This window comes from Ostrinia nubilalis, chromosome 4 (genome assembly GCF_963855985.1).
Source record: "Ostrinia nubilalis chromosome 4, ilOstNubi1.1, whole genome shotgun sequence".
NCBI classification, from domain to species: domain Eukaryota; kingdom Metazoa; phylum Arthropoda; class Insecta; order Lepidoptera; family Crambidae; genus Ostrinia; species Ostrinia nubilalis.
The window spans coordinates 15,840,217-15,865,141 of record NC_087091.1 but is presented as its reverse complement, the minus strand read 5'-3'; the positions used below and the strand labels follow the sequence as shown (position 1 = coordinate 15,865,141).

At 36.8% G+C, this 24,925-nt stretch overlaps 1 protein-coding gene across 1 annotated transcript in view; it reads right to left on the bottom strand.

Annotated features, from left to right (window-relative positions):
- LOC135071248 (uncharacterized) overlaps positions 1–24,925 on the bottom strand; it is a 98,074-nt gene that overhangs the window by 58,342 nt on the left and 14,807 nt on the right. The window contains exons 4-6 of the mRNA XM_063965032.1: positions 3,923–4,092; positions 878–963; positions 507–629 (exon numbers count right to left, since the gene is read on the bottom strand). Coding sequence (XP_063821102.1) covers positions 507–629; positions 878–963; positions 3,923–4,092 — 379 coding nt within the window. The remainder of the gene's footprint in view (positions 1–506; positions 630–877; positions 964–3,922; positions 4,093–24,925) is intronic.

The following is a 24,925-nucleotide window of genomic DNA, read 5'->3' as shown; positions in this document are numbered from 1 at the left end:
ATGCACACAACGCGACGTTTTGAATTAGTCTTTATTGCCTAAGGATACATTTCAAATGTTTTCACATAGATTTTTCTATTCAAAGAGCTCGACTATTGTGGTGAGCTCACTCGTGATACAAGCATATTTAGCTTAGTACGAGGGGCTAACCGGACTATTAGTAATTTGTGTAATAACAAATTACTAATAATCTTTTTTTAAAGTACAATTAGGAATTCTAAGTTAAATTATATTGTAACTGTATGTTTCCCAAAAATAAATATATACAAAAGACAGATTAAAGTGCGATGCTTAATCAGCACATTTTTTTTGTGCATACAAGTACAACTAGAAAAAAAATTGAGAATAATTAGTAATGTTTTCGGATATTTTGAAGAAGCATTTACAACGTGACAATACAGGAGTGCGAACTATTTGGACATTGTGTCTTACGTTTCCCGCAATTCTATCTTATCGTGTGCTGTACATTCACAAATTAATGCGGAATATAAACAACCGAAACTCACCCATAGCTGATTAGAAGTGAGCAGTCCCTTGTAGACCACAGTCTTCAGCGACAAGCTGCAGATGTAGAACCTCGCTCCGGGCACGACGAGCTCATGCGACGCGCGTTTCCTCAGCACGAATACCTGAAACATACTGCATTTGCACTCGCGGTCGCGCACCACGCGCCAACACAAAGGGAATCGTATAGGGTCATTTACGTGTAGCGCTGCCCGACTCGCCGCGACCTCCGGCGCGCATCTGAAAAGAAATCCTTAAGTACCTTTCCTATACCTCACTACATCAGAGTTTGAAGCGGTAACGCATAGTTACGGATTCATACTCGTTCCTCTTATTATCATACCCTCGGTCGGCGTCCCTCGTCTGGCCTTACCTGACGGGCTAGCTGTATCTCGTCTTCGATATCTCCGGTTACAAACACTTGGCGCATAAATGGCTCCGAGTTTCGAGCCACCTGACCTGAAAGCCAGTCAAAACAGGCCGTTACTAACTTTACCAGTTTCACCTCTTGTAATTGTGGTTACGGCTAGACTTAATTTACTTTGAGTTTGAATGGTTACTGCATACTATGGTGATAACATGTGTCGTAAATAGCCAAGGAGTGGAATTTCCTCCAGACTTTTCAAGGCATCTTTCGGGAAATCTCGTTCCCTCATAGATAGCATTTGTTTTCCTTGCACAATATTGTCATCAAGACCAAGCTGACGGAAAAGGTCAGTAGGCATTTTTTTCAGCTATTCAAAATTTTATGGCGAGTCATGTGAACACCATAGTACGCAGAAAGCTTGACATACACATAAGATGAACACTCGGATGGTATTATGAAATGGCACAAATGCTAATTTTGGTTTCTACAAGTCATAAATGCCTCGTGGCTAACAAACCAACTGGAATGGATCATAAACATTAAACATAACACTATTGGCAAGCAGAATAGCAGCATTTATGACAGTTCGAAGCTAATATGAACCAATGTTTGGTAAGTTTCTAATTGTGATTACCATCTACGTGTTGCAACGTTAATGAGACCTAAATACAATCATTTAAACTAATTTATCAAAAATCTGGAGTCTTTCGACAAATCAAAAATTTAGAACTTATATGATAGGCATACGGTATAATTTAACATTGCATATTTCTTTTCGGTTTCTTTTTTCGTTTGTATTAATCATAGTTAAACATAATTTAGACTTGAGTTAGTGTCATGCAAAATTATACCGTATTAACCTCGTTTTACGGAGTAATTATGTCAATATGTTCACATTATTAGAACCAGATCATAAATATGAACATAAGCGACCACTCCTTTGATAAATTGGGAACAGTGCACGGCGAAACCACTCAATAATCGATTCAATGCGATCTGGAAAACTTTTCGTGAGGTCATTATCATTTATTAAATGTAGTTGACGCAATATTGAATAGTGAATCATTGGTAGTGCGTAAGTGGAAATAGGTCAATCGAAAGGTCTTATTTTTTAGCAGTCTGAATAGACAATTGAGTGGATTCGCCATAAAAGTACCCAAAGGTGTTGAATTGAACAAACCAGATGGCCAAGCATCGCATGACCGCGGCGACCGCGTATTTACGACCCATTCGACTACTACGTGCGACCTGTAATGAGAGTCGCAAGACAAGTCGCAGCTCCGAAACAGTTCGTGGAAGAAGCGAGCCAACTATGGATGTATTTAGGAATTACGCAACCTATGCGGGTTATGTTGACAACAAAAGACTAATCTGTTTTAAGATATTGGTACAGGTATCGTTTCTCGTATAGAACTACATTTACAATAATTTAGCAAACGAATTGCGGTAAGCAAGGTGGATGTCATTTAAAATCATTTTAGAAAAAGAAAGTATACAAAAGGTATTACATAAATTGAGAAACGATACCTTATTTTTGTTCAGAAATCGAATGAAAACAATTTTAACGGAAAATCAATTTCTATAATCACAATCAAACGATCGATCTATTGAACACAAACCGATAAATGCATGAAGGCATGAAACGTTAACGTCAAGATGCCAGTCCCTACATGCAATTTACAGAAACATTTAACACTTAATAAATGAATAACAATTTAGTCTGCAAATGTACTTTAGTGAACATACATGTACAATACGCTTTATGATAGATATGAAAAATATCCATATCTAAGGTTGAGTCGCACCATCTTGCTTTAACCGTAACTATAACCATATTATAACCGGTGTTTTTGTATACAGTTTGACAGACTTCTGACGTTTGTTATAGTTAAAGAAAGATGGTGCAATCCAGCCTAGGTTTGTAGTTTTTATTACTGTGACCTTTACCTCATATTTTGAAATATATGTTAGCCCGCCGAGCGTAAGGTTGGAAAAAGTAACAAATAGCGCTAGGTGGGTGTAGCACACCCAGATCGTGATTGTGTGGTTATTATACACTATTATTTTAAATATCTATTTCCTTTGATATTAAACTGATATTTAGTTATATTTTGAACTTATTTAAGAAAAAAATTACAGTAAATAATTTAGCAATGTTATTTATTTAAGAAATTAAGAAAATTAACAATTAGAACTTACAATGGCACATGTTTATGATTTTTTGGCAAAAATATGAAAACAAAAACAATAAAGACTATTTTTTCTTTAAATAGACTCAACATAAGAACAAAATAACACTAAAAATGGATAATAAAACTAATAAAAAAAATACTAAATTCGTTTTGAGATTTTGTGCAGTTTTTACAGTCGAATTTTTGGTACTGTGAACCATTTTGTTCCATGTTTTCCCAACAAATAACTACCATTGCCTTCGCCATTATTCTCTATCAATCCTTCATGCTGCCCTTCGTCATACATCTCCTACTCCTGTGTCACTTTCAAAATTTCTTTCGTTGACATCATCAATATTTTGGTCACTACCAGACATGTCGGAAGAACTGACTTCAGTTTGTTTGAAAAGACCTGATAATCTATTTGATTATCTTCGTAAGACATTCTAGATCTTTAGCCTGAAGAAAAACCAAAAAAATCGATAAAATAATAAAAATAAAATAAAATGTGTTTGATCAAATTCGTTACAAGTAGCGTAAGGCGGGTGTCACGCACCCGCGGACAGCTTCAACCTCGTCCTCAGCATACCCCGGGCAGCGGTCGCCTAAAACAATGGCAAGGGACGCTTCCGTATGTCCCTCCGCGCAGCTACTCAAGCGCACGAAGCATAACAACAATTCGTTATTAAAATATTAATCGATTTTTCAAGGTCTGGGTGTACCACACCCAACCTTACGCTCGCCGGGTTAGATATTTGTATAAAACACTTAAAACAACAGACACAAAAAGTTTCACAAAAAAGCGACATTTAACAGGTTTACAGATCATAAAGCGTGTACATTCTTACATGTAACACTCATAGAATCTTATAGCACTCACCAATGGTAGAGTTGTTGGTAGGCACGGTCCTCCAGCATAGGACCTTGAGGCCGATGCTCTCGGCCAACTCCTGGAACTTGCTCTCGATGCCCTGGTGGTGGAGCTTGTCGAGGAAGAAGATGCCGGTGGCGTAGCGCCCGAAGGCAGGCAGGTCTAGCTGATGGGAGTCCCTGGAAGATGGAGAAAGTATTTCAGTTTTTGGCTTTTGTAAGTTATAGCGGAGAGAGATAGTAGTGACTTGGGACCATAGTATTCATTCCCAAGTGAACAATTTCCTTCTAAACTAGTACTTGGAAGTTTAGCTTTATGTCGAATCGACGACTGCCCCATATGAATACGGTAGGTATTTGGCATATAGCAATGCATAACCAGCCGTTCAAGAAAGTTGTTTAACAGAAAAGCTACAATACATATCATACTGAACAAAAAATGCGACACTCTTTTGTGTTCCTAAGATCGAAAAAGGATGAAAATCATCTGTAAGTTTACCATAGACAGAGCTTCGAGAATTAAGCCGCACATACAACAACCAAACAGATTCGCCGAAATTACCATTTTGTGTAGGTACAATGTAAACATTTACTGTAGCAGCAACATCGGAAAAATGTGGCTTTGCTTTTAAAATTGTTTACATATCCGCCTCAATGATCTTCCAATACAGTACAGATACAGATAGAATATCGAATAAGTAGGTATAATGTGTGAACAACACAACCAGCACATGACATTAGCGCGTTTCCATGATTTACCTTATAAATTGGGGAGCTAGAGAGACTCTTGAAATGCAAGGAATCATTTTAACCTTTCTAGAAAATTTTACGTTAAATTCTCAAAAAAAAGCTAACAAAGGCAAGTGTCTCATAGCATGCTAACTACACAATACTGTTTCGATCATGCCCTAGGTACTTTATTTCATGGTGAATCGTTATACCACTAGAATATCCAGTTTTATTACCATCATCATATTTATAGTTCCTAGCTTGCTTTGCATAATTCATGCGATGCTCGCGATCGGCTCTGTAATATATCATAATATCGTCTAGTCTGTCATAACTGCAGCTGAACGAGAGCGTAAACCTTATCACTCCAGTTATATCTTAAAGGTCAGAGTATCACAGAAGGGCGTGCGCGCGCAGCGTGACGTCACGGATCCATCCGCTATTGACCAACCCGTAGGCGCCCACAGAATCTCACACAAGAACTAACAAAATAATGGGCATATCAGCTTCATAATGGTTTTTCGATACTTTTTCCCATTAACGTCGTATAACTGTGAATTTCGTCGACAACCCTTGTGTAAATTACCTGCCTCTGATTATTACGTAACCAAAGAGGTTTATATCGAGCAAAGCGAAATGCTGTATCAACTGTAAAGCGAATCGCTATTTGATGAAATTGATCCTCCGTATTTACTTACATTGATGATTCGCGAACGTAAAATGAATATTTGATACTCAACCAAGCATCAAAGGAATAAATGAAACTCTTCACCAACGCCTTTGCGGTGTGTGGGGGTGTTGCAATTAAAAGTTTTTCTTTAAAGATTAATTGGTTTAGTTTGGCTCGAGATACAGTAGAAGCTTTTTCATTAAATATCGCTAGGACGCATATTTAAATAACAATATTTATTTTCATCAGTAATTGAAAAATATTATCACATGATAATATGATATTTAGGAGCATATTGTTGAAAGTATAAACAAGTTACATAATTTTCAGTTAATAGGGTTTACGAATCTAATATTCTTTGAATAGATCTTAATTACGGCTCTAATTTGTTTTGCATGAATTCGTGTTTCTGTAATGGCTTCACCTTGTTTAAGGGTGAACCCGTCTAGACGATTCTGAGTAGGCATAAAGAAAAATTCCTGCGGAAAAATTTGGAAATTGGTATGACGCAATAGCCTATGTAGGTACTGTCACCTTCAAAAGAGAAAAACAAGCTTGTTTACTGGGAGTAAGGTTAAAAATAGTTTGCATCCTTTTGCGATTGTGTGTATAAAGTTAGTATATGGATAAGTGCGCGTGAAATGCCGCATTATTGAATTCCTCGGTGAGTAGGAGGGTATTGAATGAATGGGAGGATAACACGATACTTATTAGCAGTGCCGTAACTAGGGCGGTGCCAGCGGTGCCCAGGCACAGGGCGCAGACCCTGGAGGGGCGCAGAAATGACCAGACCAGTATCTAGTTTTGTTTCAGGCACGCTCCGCACCCCCCCCCCCCCCGTAGAAGGTTACTTTTTATTCAAAAAGGTTACATTTTTTTTATATTTCTCGCACTGGGCGCATAAAAGGCTAGTTACGGCACTGCTTATTAGACTTGGCTGGAGGCGACAGACATATTTGGTATTCTTCCACTGGTTGCGATAACGATTTGCAAGGTGCAAAATGCACTCTGGGATGATGCAAGTACGAGTCTCAATCAATATTTATTTATTTAAGGACAGCTAACAAGACATACACAATGAAATGGAAAGAAACATTGAAATCAATACATGTTTATAGTGTAGCCTCAATTAAAAGCTGCCACGACATGTGCATAGATTGCGTGGAAGCGTAGTCGACTAAAGTTTAAAGTTTAATATGAGAATTTAATTCAAGCCAGGAATCCAGCATATCAACTGCAACTGTATTTACGAACTTTGTACGAGTAGAAGCTTCATTTTGGCGTAGTATTGCGTTTCGGTGAGTCTTTTTGAAGGAGTCAAACGATAACAGAAAGTTCATTGTACAACACGTAATGTACTTGATTTTTTACTTCCATTGTGAGACCATGGCCCGGGTTCTGAATTGAGATTTCCAGCTTGATCGTGCTCATCTTTCATTAAAGGATGAATTTAATATGAAAAGTTGATACTTGATTAGAAGATGAGCATGCTTAAGCCAAAAATTTCAGTTCTGAAACCGGGCTTATGTAATAATTTAAGCATTATGTTTGCAGTTCAACTTCAAAGAGTACCTATCAGAGGATCATTAATTAGCGTGTTATTAATAAATTCAAAGATAATTCAGGTGAAACGCAAGTTGCCTTCCACTATCTGGTGGGAGCGTTGTGTATGGAAAGTTTTCAGATTAAGTGCTGTGATAACAATATCGTTTCCATAGTAAACGTTTTAGATATTAATGAGCGCATTCTTCTGTACACATTAGATAGACTTGGTTTGAAATAATCCCCCTAGGTCATTGTAGAGTGATCTATTTGTCTCTATTTTAGAATTGTGTAGTAGGTAATATATTAACTATCCAAGTCACGTCTTCAAAAAATATATTAGATGTTAGAATGGGAATTAGTTAAAAAGTTAGGTTAAATAACTCTTGTTATATAAAATCTTTGAAGGAATCGCGTCTGAAAAGCTCATAACAGCAGACAATTCTACTGCACAGAAATGATCGCTTCATTGGCATGAAATGTTGTCCTTGGCAAAGTATTCCACGACTCTAGCATGTTACATGTAGGGTGATAAATGATTCAGAGCTGTTACTTTGGGAATTGGGAGTCACAAAGCTAGTCTGTGATACGTAACGTGACGTCAAAGTCGTAACCGATTACAGTATTCGTGTGACGTCATAACGACGCTGTTGTGATGTTGCTATGCAGTTTGGGAGTTTTTGCGATAGCTTTTTGTTTTCTGTACCACAAATCAATGAGCCGTTTAGGGAAACTGTATCAGTGTATTTATACTGGCAAAGGCTCTTATTATCTGGTATTTACGTCTTGATTCTACGAGTCTGTGGTCTGCTAGGGTTGCCATCTAATGGCTGCCAAAGTTGGAGAGAAAAAAGTAATTTATTTTCCTAAAGTGTAATTTAACTGACTTATTTTGCGGCCAGTAAGCCACTGCCGCACGCGATTAATGCTTTCCGCCCGCACGCATTGGTATTTTCCGCTAACTTAACGCGGTAGAGTTTCGGTTTGATTTAAATTCATTCCGAAAGATTAATTTTCACGAAAGCTAGAGCAAGTTCCTCTGAAGAACCCCATCGTCTGCCCACGTGGCACATTGACGTATTCAGACTTATACAGTGTGAGTCACGTTAAAGTGTACATATGAAAATAGATAAAACTAGACCTGTTTTTATCGACAAAAAAGAAGTCAAAAAATTTTTGAGATTTTTTTTAAATTTTTTATAGAATTTTTTTTCTTCCAATTACTTATTGTAAAGAAAACGTAATAACTTTTTAACTAAGCGGTATATCCTAATAAAATAAAAACAGTAATAATGCTAAATAACAGGCGATACTAAAAAAATACATAAAATACACAAAAAAGGCCAAAAAATAATAAAAAATTATACTTTTTGAAAAAAATCTGCTTAAAAATTCGTGTTTTTTTGGTTATTTGATAAATTTCTCCAAAAAATGCCCCTATAACTGGTGGTTTTTATTACTTTGTATTATTCTCTATCGTATTACCTTCGTAAAACCAAAAAGCGCATTTCTTTAACCCTATCACAACGTTTGCAATGATCGTTTGAACAAAGGCCTGCCACAACATTATTCTCCGCTACAGGTAGAGACAATTTTAATTTTAACTAAAATGCTTATTTTACTTCAAAATCTTTTGTTTTTATTTGAAATCTGACTTGTCTTTATCAAAATTACAAATCTAGAGCCATTTTCAGTTTTGTTGTTAACGAAGCGTTGAATGGCGCGCCCGGAGAGGCTTAGTTCAAACGATCATTGCAAACGTTGTGATAGGGATAGAGACATGCGATTTTTGGTTTTACGAAGGTAATACGATAGAGAATAATACAAAGTAATAAAAACCACCAGTTATACGGGCATTTTTTGGATAAATTTATCAAATAACCAAAAAAAACACGAATTTTATAGCAGATTTTTTTCAAACATTATCATTTTTTATTATTTGTTGGCCTTTTTTGTGTATTTTATGTATTTTTTTAGTATTGCCTGTTATTTAGCATTATTACTGTTTTTATTTTATCAGGATATACCGCTTAGTTTAAAAGTTATTACGTTTTCTTTACAATAAGTATTTGGAAGAAAAAAAATTCGACAAAAAATTTTAAAAAAATCTCAAAAAAATTTTGACCTCTTTTTTGTCGATAAAAATAGGTCTAGTTTCATCTATTTTCATATGTACACTTTAACATGACTCACACTGTATATTTTGTTGCGAAATAAAGCCGTAAAAACGACTACATAAGATGCTACATGTTCAGTGTGATGTGCTGTTAAATGTACTACCAAACCACAAACTGCGGATGTAACGCGGTTTTTTTTTATTTGTCATAAAAATACATCGTTAATGTACATTATAACGCTTATGAGAATCGTGATTCATTTCGTATTCTGGCACAGCGCTCAAAATTTCAATTAATTCACAAATACGACCCTTTCAAAATTTCTATATTTCCCCCTCACTCAGGCTTGGATCTTTTGAAATGAGATGAATCTACATAATTAAAGTCTTGCGTTTCAATAACAACGTAGAAAAAGAAAATAAAAAATGGTACTCAATGGATTGGATGCACAGTGGAAAATTTTCAGTTAGTCCGGAAGAAACATTACAGCAGTACCTATTACCCGATCGAAAGAACAAAGTAACTTAAAACACTAACTCCTCTGTTCTACAATTGTTTTTCGATTCGAGGAACGTACCATGAGCGTACCAAGAAACTGTCGTGGGACCTGACAGTACAATTATCGGTACAACAACATCCGTCGATAAGAAGTGAATGGGAGAGCAATTAGATAAACAATTTCATTTTATCTTAGTACACACCCTATAAATACGCTAATGAGACGATATTGGTGGAAGTCACATTGATTTAAAAATAAAACGTCCCTTTATAAATAGTGCAAACAACAGGCATAATAAACATGTTATGACGCTATTGTCACTGTTCCTGAAACGGAAAAGTTTGCTGAAAACAATGTAACGGCCAAAGTTTATACAAATAACTTGCTGAGTAGGCCTTAATGCATCCCAAGGATCTACTCAAACAAGTCCAAACTAAAACAGTCTTTAACACAGTTTTAATTAAAATACTGGTTTCTGATTTTTTTTATTTTCATCACAATTAATGGTGGAAAGAAATTCCACGCGGTACACGGTGGCCAAGGATTTAGAGCGTGCCCAGACAAATATTTCGACAACCCAGGACAGACTGTCCTGGCGCAACAAATTAACAAGGATAGCCGACCCCAAATAATGGGAAAAAGGGCTGTTAAGGGCTAGGGAAAAGAAAAATAATGATGGAAAGAAATTCATCAGTGGAAAACGGAATTGTTTTTTGTATAAAGAAGACACATTTTCAAAAACTAGGTCCAAGGTTTGTTACAACGTTTTATCTTAACTGTACTGGGCTTGTTCTTGATAAAGAACTTATTAACTTTACGGACGGAGTGAATTAGTTAAGAAGCTATATTTTAATGATTTGTGCCTTGAAGGCTGTGTGTTGTCAGTTTGTACCTATTCGTACATTGGTTTATTAGTTAGAAGCTGTTTGAGTATGAAATTAATTCGTTCATGTTAATTTATGTAAAGTGCTGAACTAAAAAAGTGTTAGTTTAAAAAATACAGATAAACCAATTAATTCAAATACAAATCTATTCTTTGTACCTAGTAAACATTTGTGGTTTTTCTCAATGAAAATTACAATTAACTACTGCTTTTATAATCTATGTTTAAAGCAAATGTTCTGTACGTTTATTTGCGATGGCAGCCCTAGCATAAGTGTATATGGGGCATTAACATAAGTATTTTATCTTATACACCAGATAATGTTAATTACAGCTACATGTAAATATAATCCAAGGTTAGGCGTGACAATAAACTTATAGTCGCTTATTTATTTACCATATACTAGTAGTTACAAGATAACCACCAGTAAGTATTACAGCGCGTGTGCATATGCAAATAACAATAAAGATAAAATTTGTTAGAAGCTGTGATTAAATCTCTTTGACAATCAAATAGTCATATTAATTAACTGTGTCTGTACCTACTTACTTGAAGGTTGTCTGGAAAAGATTTCTTAAACCCACGAAAACGGTAAGTATTTGCTTTGTGAAGGGTAACGAAGATCAACGAAAATAATATTTGTAATCGAAAAAGGCGAGCACACACTGGCTGACATCTTCAGCATTGAAAATAAGATCGAATCACCTTTAGCGATGAATTCACACCTACTCGTATATCACTAAAGAATCGGATGGGAGAGATCTTCTTCGGCGTCTGACGTAGCTCTATCGCAATTTTTTTAAATATTATTAGTAATTTGTTATTAATACACAAATTACTAATATTCCCGTTAGCCCCTCGTACTAAGCTAAATATGCTTGTATCATGAGTATATCACTAAAGAATCCGATGGGAGAGATCTTCTTCGGCGTCTGACGTAGCTCTACCGCAATTTTTTTTAAATATTATTAGTAATTTGTGTAATAACAAATTACTAATATTCCCGTTAGCCCCTCGTACTAAGCTAAATATGCTTGTATCATGAGTGAGCTCACCACAATAGTCGAGCGGCGACGGCGAACCCGCGTCCCCGGATCACGAGTCGGCCAGTCCGACCCTTTCACCGTTCGGCTATCGTGGCATCTATGGAACATGGAATCATCTTTTTCAGGCAGTCAGGAGAGGCCTGTTTAGCTGACGTGACTTGATCATGATTATGGGAGGGTGACACAACGCGTCTCCTAATCTGTTTACTGCAGGGCGCCAGTGTGACTGTCTCGGAATGCACCTGGAGCCGCGCCAGCGACGGATCGGGATATTTACAACGCGGGACGCTGAACTTAGGGTGCTATGTATGTAATGAGACACAATTCGAGTCTGATAGGTTTAAATGTATAGCTAGCTAGTCATTTATATAAACATTTTTGAGTCTAGAATTCAGTCAGGTCTTTAAATCTTTATTTTATTGCGAGCTCGGCAAGCGTAGTGTAGAAAACACTCTAAGTGGAGTGACTACGAAAAGTCGCTGGGCGCTGGCAGTAGCTGGAATATAGCAAGCCAAAGATGGACATCTATGTTTAGCATTAGACTGTTCATCATCATCATTTTAGCGATAGGACGCCCACACCCAATGATTTCCACAGGTTGGTAGCGGCCTGCATTCAGCGCCTTCCTGCTACCTATATGGGGTTATCGGTTCACCGTGTAGGTGGTACAGGCTGATAATAATTGTCTTGTACCATCTTTTTAGAAGAAGCAACTGCACTTATCAAAACTATTAACAAGACGAAGACCCAAGGAACTCTCCATGACGTCAATGCAGTTTGTTGAAAATATTTATTCAAGTGCTAAATAAAGCAATCTTTTTGCATCATTTATGATGAAGTACACGATCATTATGTCAACCATCAATAGGCATTATGTTGCCATGTATAAAAAATGGCATTAAATACACCTAAGATCACTATTTGTTATCTATAAAATGCGTTTATTTACATCATCCGTGTTCATCGAAGTATAAAAACATTTCTTTTGACATTATAATGAATGATTATAATAAATCATATATTGCGCAACTTTTTTTATAAATAGCAGACAAACTTGCTCTTGCTCTGTTCTGTCTGCTGTCTAGTATTTTTTGCCATTGGCAGTGCAAGAGGTCCTATCCACATTTATGGACAATTATTACTGCTAAAGGAAACGATTTGGCCGAAAAATACACATTAGGCACAGCTCCAAACTTCATATAAAAGTTACGAAGCTATTTATGTTGTAATTTTAAAATTGTTTGCCGACAAAAGAGACAAGTCTCAAATCGATACAAATGACCCAAATGACCCTTTAATTACAGGTTATCTGTAACGGCCGTCTTTTGACCTAAATATGGAAACAACTAATACCATTAATACAAAAGTTATGTAATTTAATCCCTCAATATGTATTAGATATTGTAAACAATAAAAGGTGTATGCCTGGTTGTAAGTAATATCGGTCTCTACCAGTCCTGTGACTTGAATATTACGAAATGTTCTTGAGTAAAGAATAAAACAAGATAAAGTTTAACTGTTTCTAGGACATTCACCGTATTATTCTTACATCAAGATGTACTAAATTATGCAAATCAAGAAAATGAGTACAAGTAATGATACTATAGGAGAAGTTCTAGAAGAAAACAACCTGCTCTCTACGGCTATGCACCATGAAATATTTCTCTAAATAACACAATCTAGATTTCTCATATCTGTCAATGATTCCCTTTCTATGATCTGAGGTCAATGATATACAAGTCCTCCTAAATAAAATAGTTGATCAATCAATCAATTGAGAGCGTGGGCGTGTAATAGAGGGTGTGGTTCACAACTGAATGCAATTGATTGAACTCGTTATTGTATAAGATCCAAACAATTAGAAGGACGCCAACGGTCGCTGGCGCCTAGTGCGTCGCCGGCCGGTGCGCGCACGCACGTTCAACAACAAATCAATCAGCGCAGTGTATCGTAATACATGTAGCGTTACGACTATTGACAGACAAGACTAAAATAAATACTACTTCCTTTTCAACTTTTCAGAATTAAGACGTCAACCGCCATGCCACGCCCCCAATTTTTTTCTTTTTTTGGAAAACATACACGTCCTGTGGTTCTCGCATCCAGGCGTTTCTCGCGATCTTCACCAGCACCACGGTAATAATATCATAAGTATAACCGTGCCAGAACGGCGGTCTTCCTAGTGGAAGACCAGATAAGATAGGAATGTTGTTTACTCGTAATTAGTAAGAAAGCATAGATTTTTCTGCGTGGGCGTAGTCCTACGACAACAGATCTATCAACGCACTGATAAGTCGCAGACATGAGAGAAGCGATGTAGAGACATTAAAAATAAACACTGCTCATTACAATTTGAAAATCCACTTGCTTCGCAGTGACAGATAATGTAAAATATGATGAAAGCTAAAATTTTGTAGATACTGCAGAAGGCCTAGGATGCGCGCCGCGATAAGCTTTATCACGTTATTTTATCGATTTTACGTGATAAATCCATACATTTGTCGTCTAAAATTATCGATAAGTATTTTATCACGGCGCGCATCCTAGCCTGGCTATACAAATACACCACGAAGACACTTCGCTCTAGGCAGTTTCGTGGGAAGACGGGCAGCAGATTTTGTCATAAAACATGCGTAGACAGACAGATCGTAAGTCTAGATGTCGGCGAGCGATATCATATGTTTATGTGCAGATATGTAACTGCATTGAACCTGTATCTTATCAATCGCTTGTAGTATTATCGCGATTAGATAGCGTGAGCCGTAGTTGTTCCTTTATGGCTCTTCCTTTATACTTTATGGATACTTGTTTTGTCGATTATGTCGAGATAAGTACGCAGCACGTGCTTGCCCTCCAGCGATCACTTGCGAACGCCAATCTAGCATCAAATAAATTCACCGATGTTTTATAACACGCAATTTTTTACTGTCTCAAAGGACATAGATCAACATACTGGCATTTAATTTTGCTGATCACCAACATTGGCGTACTTATCTAGAATATTTTTTAAGGGGGGCCTGGCCCCTGACATACCGATGATGTCGCCAAAGAATACTGGCGCGCATACTTCGTTCTTCTAGATATTTTGTGGCTCACTTTATTCCAACGTCTTGTACCTATTTTTTGTACTGTTATCCATTCTGTTATCTTTCTTCTGTTCCGATATACATTTTAAGATTTCCAGATATCGAAATTGACGGTATTTCTGTAGGGTATTAATTGGGAGGTTCGTTCATCCATCTTTCACCAAACAACCGAAACACCAACCAAACCGCCATCACATCGCATAAAATGTTTACTAACGTCTCTAGGATTAAATCAAGAGCAACCGGCTGTGCCAAATTGCTAAATCACTTAGGGGACTATCGGCCCCCCATTTTTGAATAGGTGCGTAGATACCAAAAATAGCACACAGGAATATTCTCATTCCGTTTGGTCCTATCCTAGCTAATTCAATTAGTACGCCGACATGCGTACGCAGACACAATAAATCAATAATATCAGGAACCAATGGTAAATATAAGCAGCGTTTTCCCGCTCCGATAGGCGTAGATTTAGTAGTAGTAGACTTTTTCTATTTTCATATTAATTTGCCTATGTAAATTGAGTATTTAATTTGCCTATGTAATAGTAAATGTATTTATTTATATTAAAAGGACCAGGGTTTACATCATTTTAATGATTTATTGTACAAATAATACAAAATATGAATTTAGATATCTTAATTGTAATCTGTTTTGCGTCTTAAATAACTAAATAAATAACCACTCTAGAAGGTCCTCACCTCAGATCATAGAAGGGAATAGATGTGAAACGGGGGCGTGGCGCGTGTCTCCGCGATATGCCCAGAAACGAACATCACCCGCGACGCCAGGTTAGTCGCGATTCAGTCGTACTGAGGAAATGTTCTCCGATATTGTTGGATAATGCGTCGTAACGTGCAATAACATAAGTGAAACGAAGAACTACAGGAACAATGAAGTCATTTACCACATGTAAGTATTGCAAATCCATTGGTATTTTGCTTATAAATAAAAAAAACTAAACATTTTTACGAACGAATTCAGTGCCGTGACATTTACTGCGATATCGAAATTAGTGGTGATAAAAATTCAAACACGTTGTACATTGACGATTTAGTTAGCAACCACTTTATGTCATGCGTAACTACTGCGCAATGTATTTAATTGCTTGCGATATCCACTGACGCGTGAAAATACACAGTACGGCCGCATGTGCCGGTCGTAACATAGTGCAGGGCTCGTGTTCTAATACGGTTTCCTATTATCGATAAATAGAAGTAAATTATTATTTTCTATTTTCTAATTTTGAATGAAAAAATCATGAGTTGCTTGCGATTTTTAAGTTTTTACAAAAACAATAACAATAGTAGAAGGGATTAGTAACTGTCAACTATGTAATTACTATAAGAGCTAGTTGAAAGCCTAATATAGGCATTATTTTTAATAAATATAGGCGGTACGAATTTCGCCATAATTAAAAAGTTAATGCGCGATAGTAGTTAATAATAATTACAGTGATCCTGTTATTATTATTAAAGTAAATAATAATTATATTACCAATATTGTAAATACTGGTAAAAATCGCAAGTACCTAAAAGTCATGGGATAAGCCCATGACTTTTCATACAAACTTTGTCAGTCTATAACTTCTATACTCCATCGATAACGACATTGAGCTTTGGTTGGGGTAAATTAATATAAGGTAACTTCATTTAGTCCCAATAATTGATTCTGAGTTTTTCGTCCATACAAAATGGAACTGACTCCTTTATGCAAAAATCGTTAAAGAACATAATAATAACGTATAATAATAAAAAGGTTTTCATACAAGCATTTTTTAAACCAATTTCGAGCCTTGCCCCCAGGATTTAAAGTATCGATATCTTATCGACTCCATTTTATCTTTCTTCTCTCTAATTGCTTTTTTCAAAGTGTGCGTCACGTCACGCGGCCATTGATTGGCCATAAGGCACGCCTTCTGGCCAATCACAGCACTTTTAAGCCGGTTGCACATGTTGTCGTAGACTCTCAGTCGCTTTGTTTTTACACAGTTGAATGTGTGTGTGGGAGCTGTGGTGGGGGAAATGTGGGGACACTGGTTCTCGTTGTAGTTACGCGCGACTTCATATCTATTCTCTTTCTATGATCTGAGGTCCTCACAGATACATGTAGAAGTTTTACGTACACGTAATTTCTATTACGAAACGCAAAGACAAACATATTTCGTTTCTCTCTATCTAATATTCATTTCATACTAGGTATTTAATTGTCACGTTCAAAAAGCATGTAACTAACGCTATCTGATAAAATTGGGATATCTATGAGATTTGTAAGACGATGACCCTCCCTGGCTTAGCGTTATCTAATCTTTATGATCTTTTAATTGGGGCAAATGCAATACACGCTGTAAACGCATGACTCTACCGTGGTGTCATTTTCAGAAACTACCGGAGTATATCGGTATGTCCCGAACTGTAACAGGGCCCTCTTTCACACTTTTTTCTTTTCTTAAAGGTTTTAAACCTTTTTTTGTCACCTGTCATCCGCTTTGCAATGGAGGGTAGTCGAACCTTAATTTCGAACTCCTCCTACGTTCTTCTGATTAATTTCGTTGCGGGTCCAATGACAGTTTAACTTCCCCCGGGACAAACTTAACCTTCATTGGTTGGGTTTTTGTGCAAGCTGTAGATCCTGGCTACACAGGAGTTGCAGTGGTGGGAACGAGAGGTGGGAATAGTCCCGTTTCCCACGGGGCACTCTGGGCGCGTGCCCAGGGCCCCGCGATCGAGGAGGCCCCGTCTGTTCTCATAAAATATCTTATTCCAGATTAGAAGGACCTCCCTTGATTCGTATGTGCCCACGGCCCCTAGCAGGTTAAAGACGGCCCTGAATACGAAGGTCTTCTTTAATTGGACTGGTGGACGAAATTGTAACATCTAAGCATAGATACATTTGCATAGTAGTAGGTAGCAAGCAAGTAGCAACAGCGTAGCGCTTTAAGGAAAATAAAACTACCAAGTGTGTTAAAGCAGGAAAACCACAAAAAACAGATACGGTTTCACAGGATAGATTTCGTAGCTAATCTTCAAATGATTAATCCTCTGGTACAACAGCCGGAATTAATGTGGTGCAAGTTGCAATTTAAGCGCTACATTACGATTCTAACATTTTGACAGTCCGAAGCCAAATATTCAGACAAACACCAATAAATTGTACGATTTTGTACTAGAAGTGGCTATAAATTGGCTACTGCTACAATTTAAAACTTGTTAATTCTTTAAAATAGTCCAGTATCGTACACGGATAACACGGATGATCATTGATCAGCCCGCGTTAAGAAAATCACGCATTGATACTGTGATCGTACAAAACAACATATTTTTTTGCGTTTCATAAACACTGCATATTGTTTTACAATACTACAAGATAATTTTGGATAGTGACAATGTTTATAATGGAAAAATGTAGACACAATAACGTCAATGAATGATAAATAATGTTTAGGTAGGTATTTAAAATATTTTTACAGCATAAAGTAACTGAGTAATAAATATTGTCAGTGACCGAAGACTGGGGTCGATGAGTTCTTGTACTGTGGTACTATCAAAGTTTACCGTGGTGACCAGAAAATAATATAGAGTTGTGATTTAAACAAGTTATCACATAAGCTTTGAAATAAATTTACTATGAAATGATGACCAATTCTACTTCCACTGTTCGCGTCACTTAGATACGTAAAAGGACTCCGATACAGTCTTGTAATAATCTAACTAAGACTTAATAAAAGTACCATCACGAAGTAGACGCGTGATAGGCGCCGTGTGGTGGCGCCGGCCAACAAGGCTTCGTAATCTAATCTCTCCTATGGAGCTTGAAAACTCATATAGCTTATATGGATACAACTACTTAACAACGTGGAAAAATTGCTCTACAGTTGGTTAAGATAATGCAAACCTTGGTGTACATCACAGAAGACAAGAAAGAAATATAAGAAAGAAACATTTATTACGATGAACATCACATACTTAAGGACAGAAGAAAAAGACAGAAATAGCACATAAAACATTACAAGAAAAGAAAAAGTTAAATTGGCAGTGCCACCCTCTCGCAACAGCGATGCCCATCGCAATGGGACCCCACTCAGCATATGCTGTGGCCAGCGTTGCCAGTTTTTTTTTTCGCCAAGTCGGGACTTTGGTACTTTTTGAGTGAAAATAGCGGGATTCTTCCGTCAGAAGCGGGACACAGTAAAAAAACCTATATAATCAAAGGTTTTCATGTATTTATCTTTTTATTTGACTTAAAATTACGTTTACGTGACAATAGATAGTAAAAGTAGCCATAGAAAATGTATTTTAACAAAAAAAATAATATTTTAAATCAGATTTACTCTATCGTTAAATTCGTCTTTAGAATAAAAAAAGAATTTTTTTTAAAAAGTTTTATTCTTTAGATGGCGTTTCAAACAATAGTCTGATGAAGTGAGTGTCTCTCTCGGAAAAGCGGGACCGAGCCTGTCCCGCGCGGGACATTTAAATTTGATTTAAAAATCGGGACGTCCCGCCAAAATCGGGACGTCTGGCAACGCTGCTGTGGCCCACGGTGAGGAAGGCCACGACAGCCACGGCGCTAGTTTTCAGTGTGCCCCATGCCGAGTAAACACAAAAGGTACTTAATGTTTAAGGATCTGCTGGACCGTACAACCGTACCGTAGCTGCGTAGTTAAAAAGCTTTTACGATGAGTGCGGGTGATTAAAATGATGAAGCCAATTCGCATCGAGTACATAAATATTCGTACTTAAAATCTTAAAATAAACCAACTGTATAAACATGTAGATAATACACGCTAATAGGTTGGTCAACTTGTAAAAATGTGATAAAATGAGTGTTGACATACAAATTATCTTTTAACATGTCTCGAACATGCATTTCCTGCATGCGCATCCAATCCATTCATAGAAAATGACAATAATAATCCTGATAGCACAAAACGACATAAATGCTGCAATCAGAATGACAATTCTTATAAAACTGAAGTGTTATTTTCTCATTGTGAGTTATAAACTATTGTACAGCCAGATTCAACAATCCTCCAATCAAAATGTACCTAGTTAAATATATTCAACAGTCGGATGTTGTAGCGCAGATGTTCTGATTTGAATTTATGTGATCAGCTGATAGCCACCCGATAATTTATAAGACATACCTGTTAGCTAGGAACACGGCAGTGTTCCAGCCAAGATTGCAAATCAAAATGACAATACAAAGGCCACGAACCATTCCAATAACTCCCCTAAAAGTATAATTTGATTGTGATAAAGGTAACGGTTATAAATAAGACTATGTCTAATCATCAATCTGTAAATGACGAAAAGCTATTTTCGAAAATTCGTGATATCCCAATGAGAATTTAGGCTCCAATTTATATTAATCGTAGCAGAGTATAGAAAAATACGTACACTTTGTACAGACGACGGCACGTCAACGTAACAACTGTGGGTTCTTGTGCAGTTGTAATAAAAGCGAATTTGCAACAAAAATGGGTAGCCTGATGTTAGGATATTGGAATGCTAACTTGGCTAATACACTGTCGTTTACACCGATTAATTTTATATACAACAAGCAAGCGACAGATGCTTCTGAAAATGATGGACGCACGGATTCCTAGATGTGAATCAGTTCTAACAATAGTCCAGTAAACATCTTGTGTATGGGAAATGTCGTGCATTGTCTTGGACCGCATGTGAGAAAGCGTTTGGCAGAGAATGTGGGGATTAAGAGCTTCATTCAGTAGAATACATGTAGTTGGCACAACCATTAATACTATCGATGATGACAAATGTACTGATTTGTTTGAAAAGTCTTTATAATTTAAGAAAGATGCCGATAAAATGGTTGCACGGTTAGCTGTCGTATAATGGGTAATTTAGAAGAATAGATTTAATTGGCACAGACAATAATACTACCGATGCTGATAAATTGACTGATTCGTTTGAAGAATCTTTAAAATTAAGTAAATTTAAGTACAAGTAAGAAACCGAATAAAACATTTGTACGGATACTGCTGTATAATAGGTAATAGAATAGATCTAGTTGGCACAGACAATAACACTACCGATGCTGATAAATTTACAGATTTAGTTGAATCTTTAAAATTACCACACGTAAAGAAAGAAGCCGATAAAATGGTTGCATAGCTGTCGTATAATGGGTAGGTAATAGAACGCAATAATACTGCGTGGTAGCTTAAAAGGCTGTAAAAGCGTGCGCAATTTATACGGCGGATTATGTTTCTTCAACTAACTGTAGCAATAAAGATTAAAAACTCTAATCATAAAGCAATGCTGCCACTGTATGATCACGTGAGAGGTGAGACGTTCTCGGAATATTGATGAGCTCCGTGAACTTTTAGTTTTCCTCTATAATAAGTTAGACGGGAAAATAAGACGTAGACAATATAATTTACATAATAATTTAATAATAATAAACAGTTTACTTGTTCAATCATACATCCAGGACAAATGGAAGCCATTATAGATAGAAGATAATAGACAAGAAGGGACATCGTGGACAGTAGACGCAATTTCTTTGCATCTTTCGAAATTAGCATGATTTTTCTTTATTTAATTGAATTTGAGTGGGACTTTCAGGTAATTTCTGACTTAAAAGTTGTTATTGTTTAGATTTGCTGCACCTTACGACTAGATAGATTATTAAACACCTAATTATTTTTAATCGCCACTATCCCACCTTTGTAAGGCTATAATAAAGAAATATCTTGATCACAATTTACTTCACTTGAATGGAATTCAGATTGGTACCTATTTGATTAACAAATACTGAAGATGAAGAGATTTGTGTAAGTGCTGAACAAATGTAGTCTTTGCGCAGGTATAATCGGTGATCACAATACAATGGCACAATTACAGTACAGCTAGGCAGAGGAAACTGCGCAGGAGCAAACGACGCTATCACGAAGGAACACGGTGCTTTATTAGCAGCGGATATATAATTTGTTTAACTAACTAGACGAGGTAAGTGCTTATAGATGGAAAGGGACCAAGCGCTGTTACTGATTTGCTACGTTATTGATGATGCAGCCAAGAAAGAAGTTCTCTACAAGCCAAGATGGGCTCTATGTCCCAAGACTACCAATTCATACAATTCCAAGTTTTCCAAGGCCTTCACGGCAACTGTGTCGGGGGAGATCAAGGTCACTTCGGCATTGATCGCATTATCGCATCACACTCTTAGGAGAAAATTATTTAAAAAACTTGTCTATTCAATTTTAAAAAATACGAATGCGAATAAGCAGTTGATAAATGTTACCTCAACGTAAATAAAATACTCTTAACACACATGGTGTTATTAAGGAGAAACTGTTTGCCGATAAGGATGATAGCTTTTACAGTATCAATATAACGCTGTAGGTACAGTTAGTGATTATCGTTCACGACAACAATGTTGATTTTGTTATGTAATACAAAGTAACAGTCAAGGTTAGGTCGGTATTAAGTAACAATGCACAGCATCTATCGACTGCAGTGGGTAAAAATAATATCTCTAGTTCTCTACCTTAAAAAATGCTCTTTAGAAAAAATTTGGAAGAATATTTTTTGTAGTGAGACATACAAACAAATACTATTTTACTTTTTGCAATTAACATACATTAAAATGACAGTAAGTTAATTGGAATGACGAATAACCATGTAATTCCAGTAACGGTATTCGGAATTAACAAGTTAAAAGCTGTTTTTCCAATTTATTCCATTTATCTGCTGTAATTACCACTCAAAACACGATGATAACTAAGAGTTTCAATAAATAAATCACGAATTAGACAGGTTGATGATAAGATACAGAAATATTTGTAATTTTTCAGATTAAAAGTGTAGAGTCATTCCAAATTTCCAAAAGGGAGGAACACTGAGACTCGACTCAAGCGCACGTTTCATGTTTTTAAAGACTAAGTCGTCTATACGACTTAGTCTTTGTGGCTACTATTAGCCACAAAGGCAGACGGACGACGCAGCCTATTTGTTACAACTTGGCCGATTTACTTCATGCTACGTTTCCTGAATCTTGGCATACGAGCAACTTTACACAGTCAATTTATTTCCAGATTGTAGGTTCAATGATCTTGCAAATACTTCTAAATTGCAAACAGCTAAAATCTCGAGCTGGTGTAATCAAAACAGTTGTTTAATGCAAAAAGCGTACACAACTAACTCTCAAAGATTCAAGTATAAATAAAATTGGTTGAATCGGAGTCGACGTGGCGCTGACGTGTCGAATCCCATTCCCAATCCCAATTGACGGTTTCGTGGGAATTGCTTTTGCATTTTTCATTGAGATTCGAGAACTGTTTTCCATAAACACGAATGGTTCTCAAACGTTTTCAGAAAAATCTGTTTTCAGCAGTTTTTTCACGATTATTTCATGATCATTCATGGAATCTTATTTTTACATCTTTTATTTTCTTATTTAAATAAGTAATCCATTCAAATAATATGTATCTTTAAATGGACAGACAGCTACTGCTGTACTGAAAGATTGAATTGATTGGACTGCAATTTTCATCGTTGTCACCACAAGAAATTTTTAATTGACAAAATATTCTGCAAAAAGTATTATCGGTGCTTACTAGTGCCTTTCAGACCTCATTGAGGACCATTTAGTAGGGAATTTAGTGCAATGATTTGTATGGAGACCCCTCCACTTTGGTATAGAAGGCTCATTTTTGCAACAGTGGTTCTTTGGGTGCTCCTGAGTGGATTTCCGTCGGTAGACATCGGGAGCCCCCCCTGTGGTAGCAGGGGGAGGGGGGGCAAGTTTCCTTCCGCCGCGCTTCACTTTAAGGCCTATATCTTCAAAATTATGGGTATTAGGGCAAGTGTGGTATCATTTTCGGATAATTAAAGGATGGCGAATTCATTTCTAGAACAAACTTTTTGCCTTTTCATACAAAAAAATAAAAATATTGAGTAAAATTCACAAAAACCAAAAAGTATTTTTTTAAATAAACGTCGTTTACATTTAAACCACTGGAGATAATCTAAAAAAAAAATATGACCTGAAAGCTACATTTATCAGGATTATAAAAATATAACATTGTATGGCACTTTTTTCACAAAAAGTAGGTGAAAAAAATTTTTTCTTCAGGACACAGCGGGCGAATTTTATTGCGCATCGGAAAAAAATATTTATTTTATCCATGAATTCATACTATTTGGTTCAAAGGAAGCAAGGATTATTATTTTAGAATTTATTTAGAGTTGCTGGCACATCAATCTACCATAATTTGTATTTTTTCGTCAATTGATTTTGAACTCTATGTGTGAGACGTAAGGTTGAAAATAGCTTAAATACATTTTAATATTGAAAATATCATAAGAAGAAAGCACTAAATAAAGAACTTTAATTTGTCTAAACGTCTTAATGATTATTATTATTTTAATTAACACTTATTTCTACATAATATTGTACCAGTGATTTAACAGAAAGGTAAGTGTGAGGAAAATGAGGTTTCACAATCATAGTACGGGAGATATTTTTAGCACAAAGGTTACGGCTGTGATCGTTTTAGTTGTTTTTTTCAGTCAGCACCAGCTTCTGCACTACTTCTTGCACTTACATCTCACCATTTCCAGGCAAGCCTCGGCAGCTACGGGCAAACCGGTCCATGTAGGCTCCATCTTGCTATCGACTCTGGTCCACCCCCAACCAGTCGGGTAAAGGGAAGACTCGAGTCGGTTGCTTGCACCTGATCCTATACGTGAATCCCTTGATATACTGCCAGTAGCCAAGGCTGATACAAAACTGCTGCTGCTGTCTGGGTTATCTTATGTAGGGCCTAAGCTAAGCTAAGCTAAGCTAGGTCTAAGCGTAGTCCACAGCGACCCATTAGGATCTTTATGCTCCATTTTTTTATTCCCTATCATCCAAAAAATTTTTATCCATTAGGTGAATTAAGCGTCTGAGTGAAAGCCTTCTAAGTCTTCTGATGCCGGATATGCTGACCCAAGCAGACCCATCCTTACAGTATTGATTCATGGACCCCACATGTATTCCACATGCTCGAGAGCTGTCTTCTGTTGTTAGGCCCATTTTGTGGGACATGTGGTTCGTTCCATAATGCCCAGTTTGCGTACCAGTAATTGCTTGGGCTTAGGTACCTTTTATTTCCGCTTAATGAGTTTTCTCCATGACCCTGTGTTTCCCTTTAGGAATGATTTGGAGAGGCTTATCTTATATCGTTGGAGCTTTCCCATTCAGCACTGTGCTTCTTGGATATGGCCATATTATGGCCATGAGGTATGCCGTTAGATAAAGGTAAGTATCAGTTCTGACCCAATAGGTATCGCCTCTGACCCTAGTTTCGCTAGACTGTCGGCTCTCCCATTGCATTTGATCCGTGTATGTCCAGGTATCCCACATCAGGGACACTTTTATGCCTTCCGAGTTTGTTCATCTTTAAGATTGCATCTAGAATAATTCTAGACTC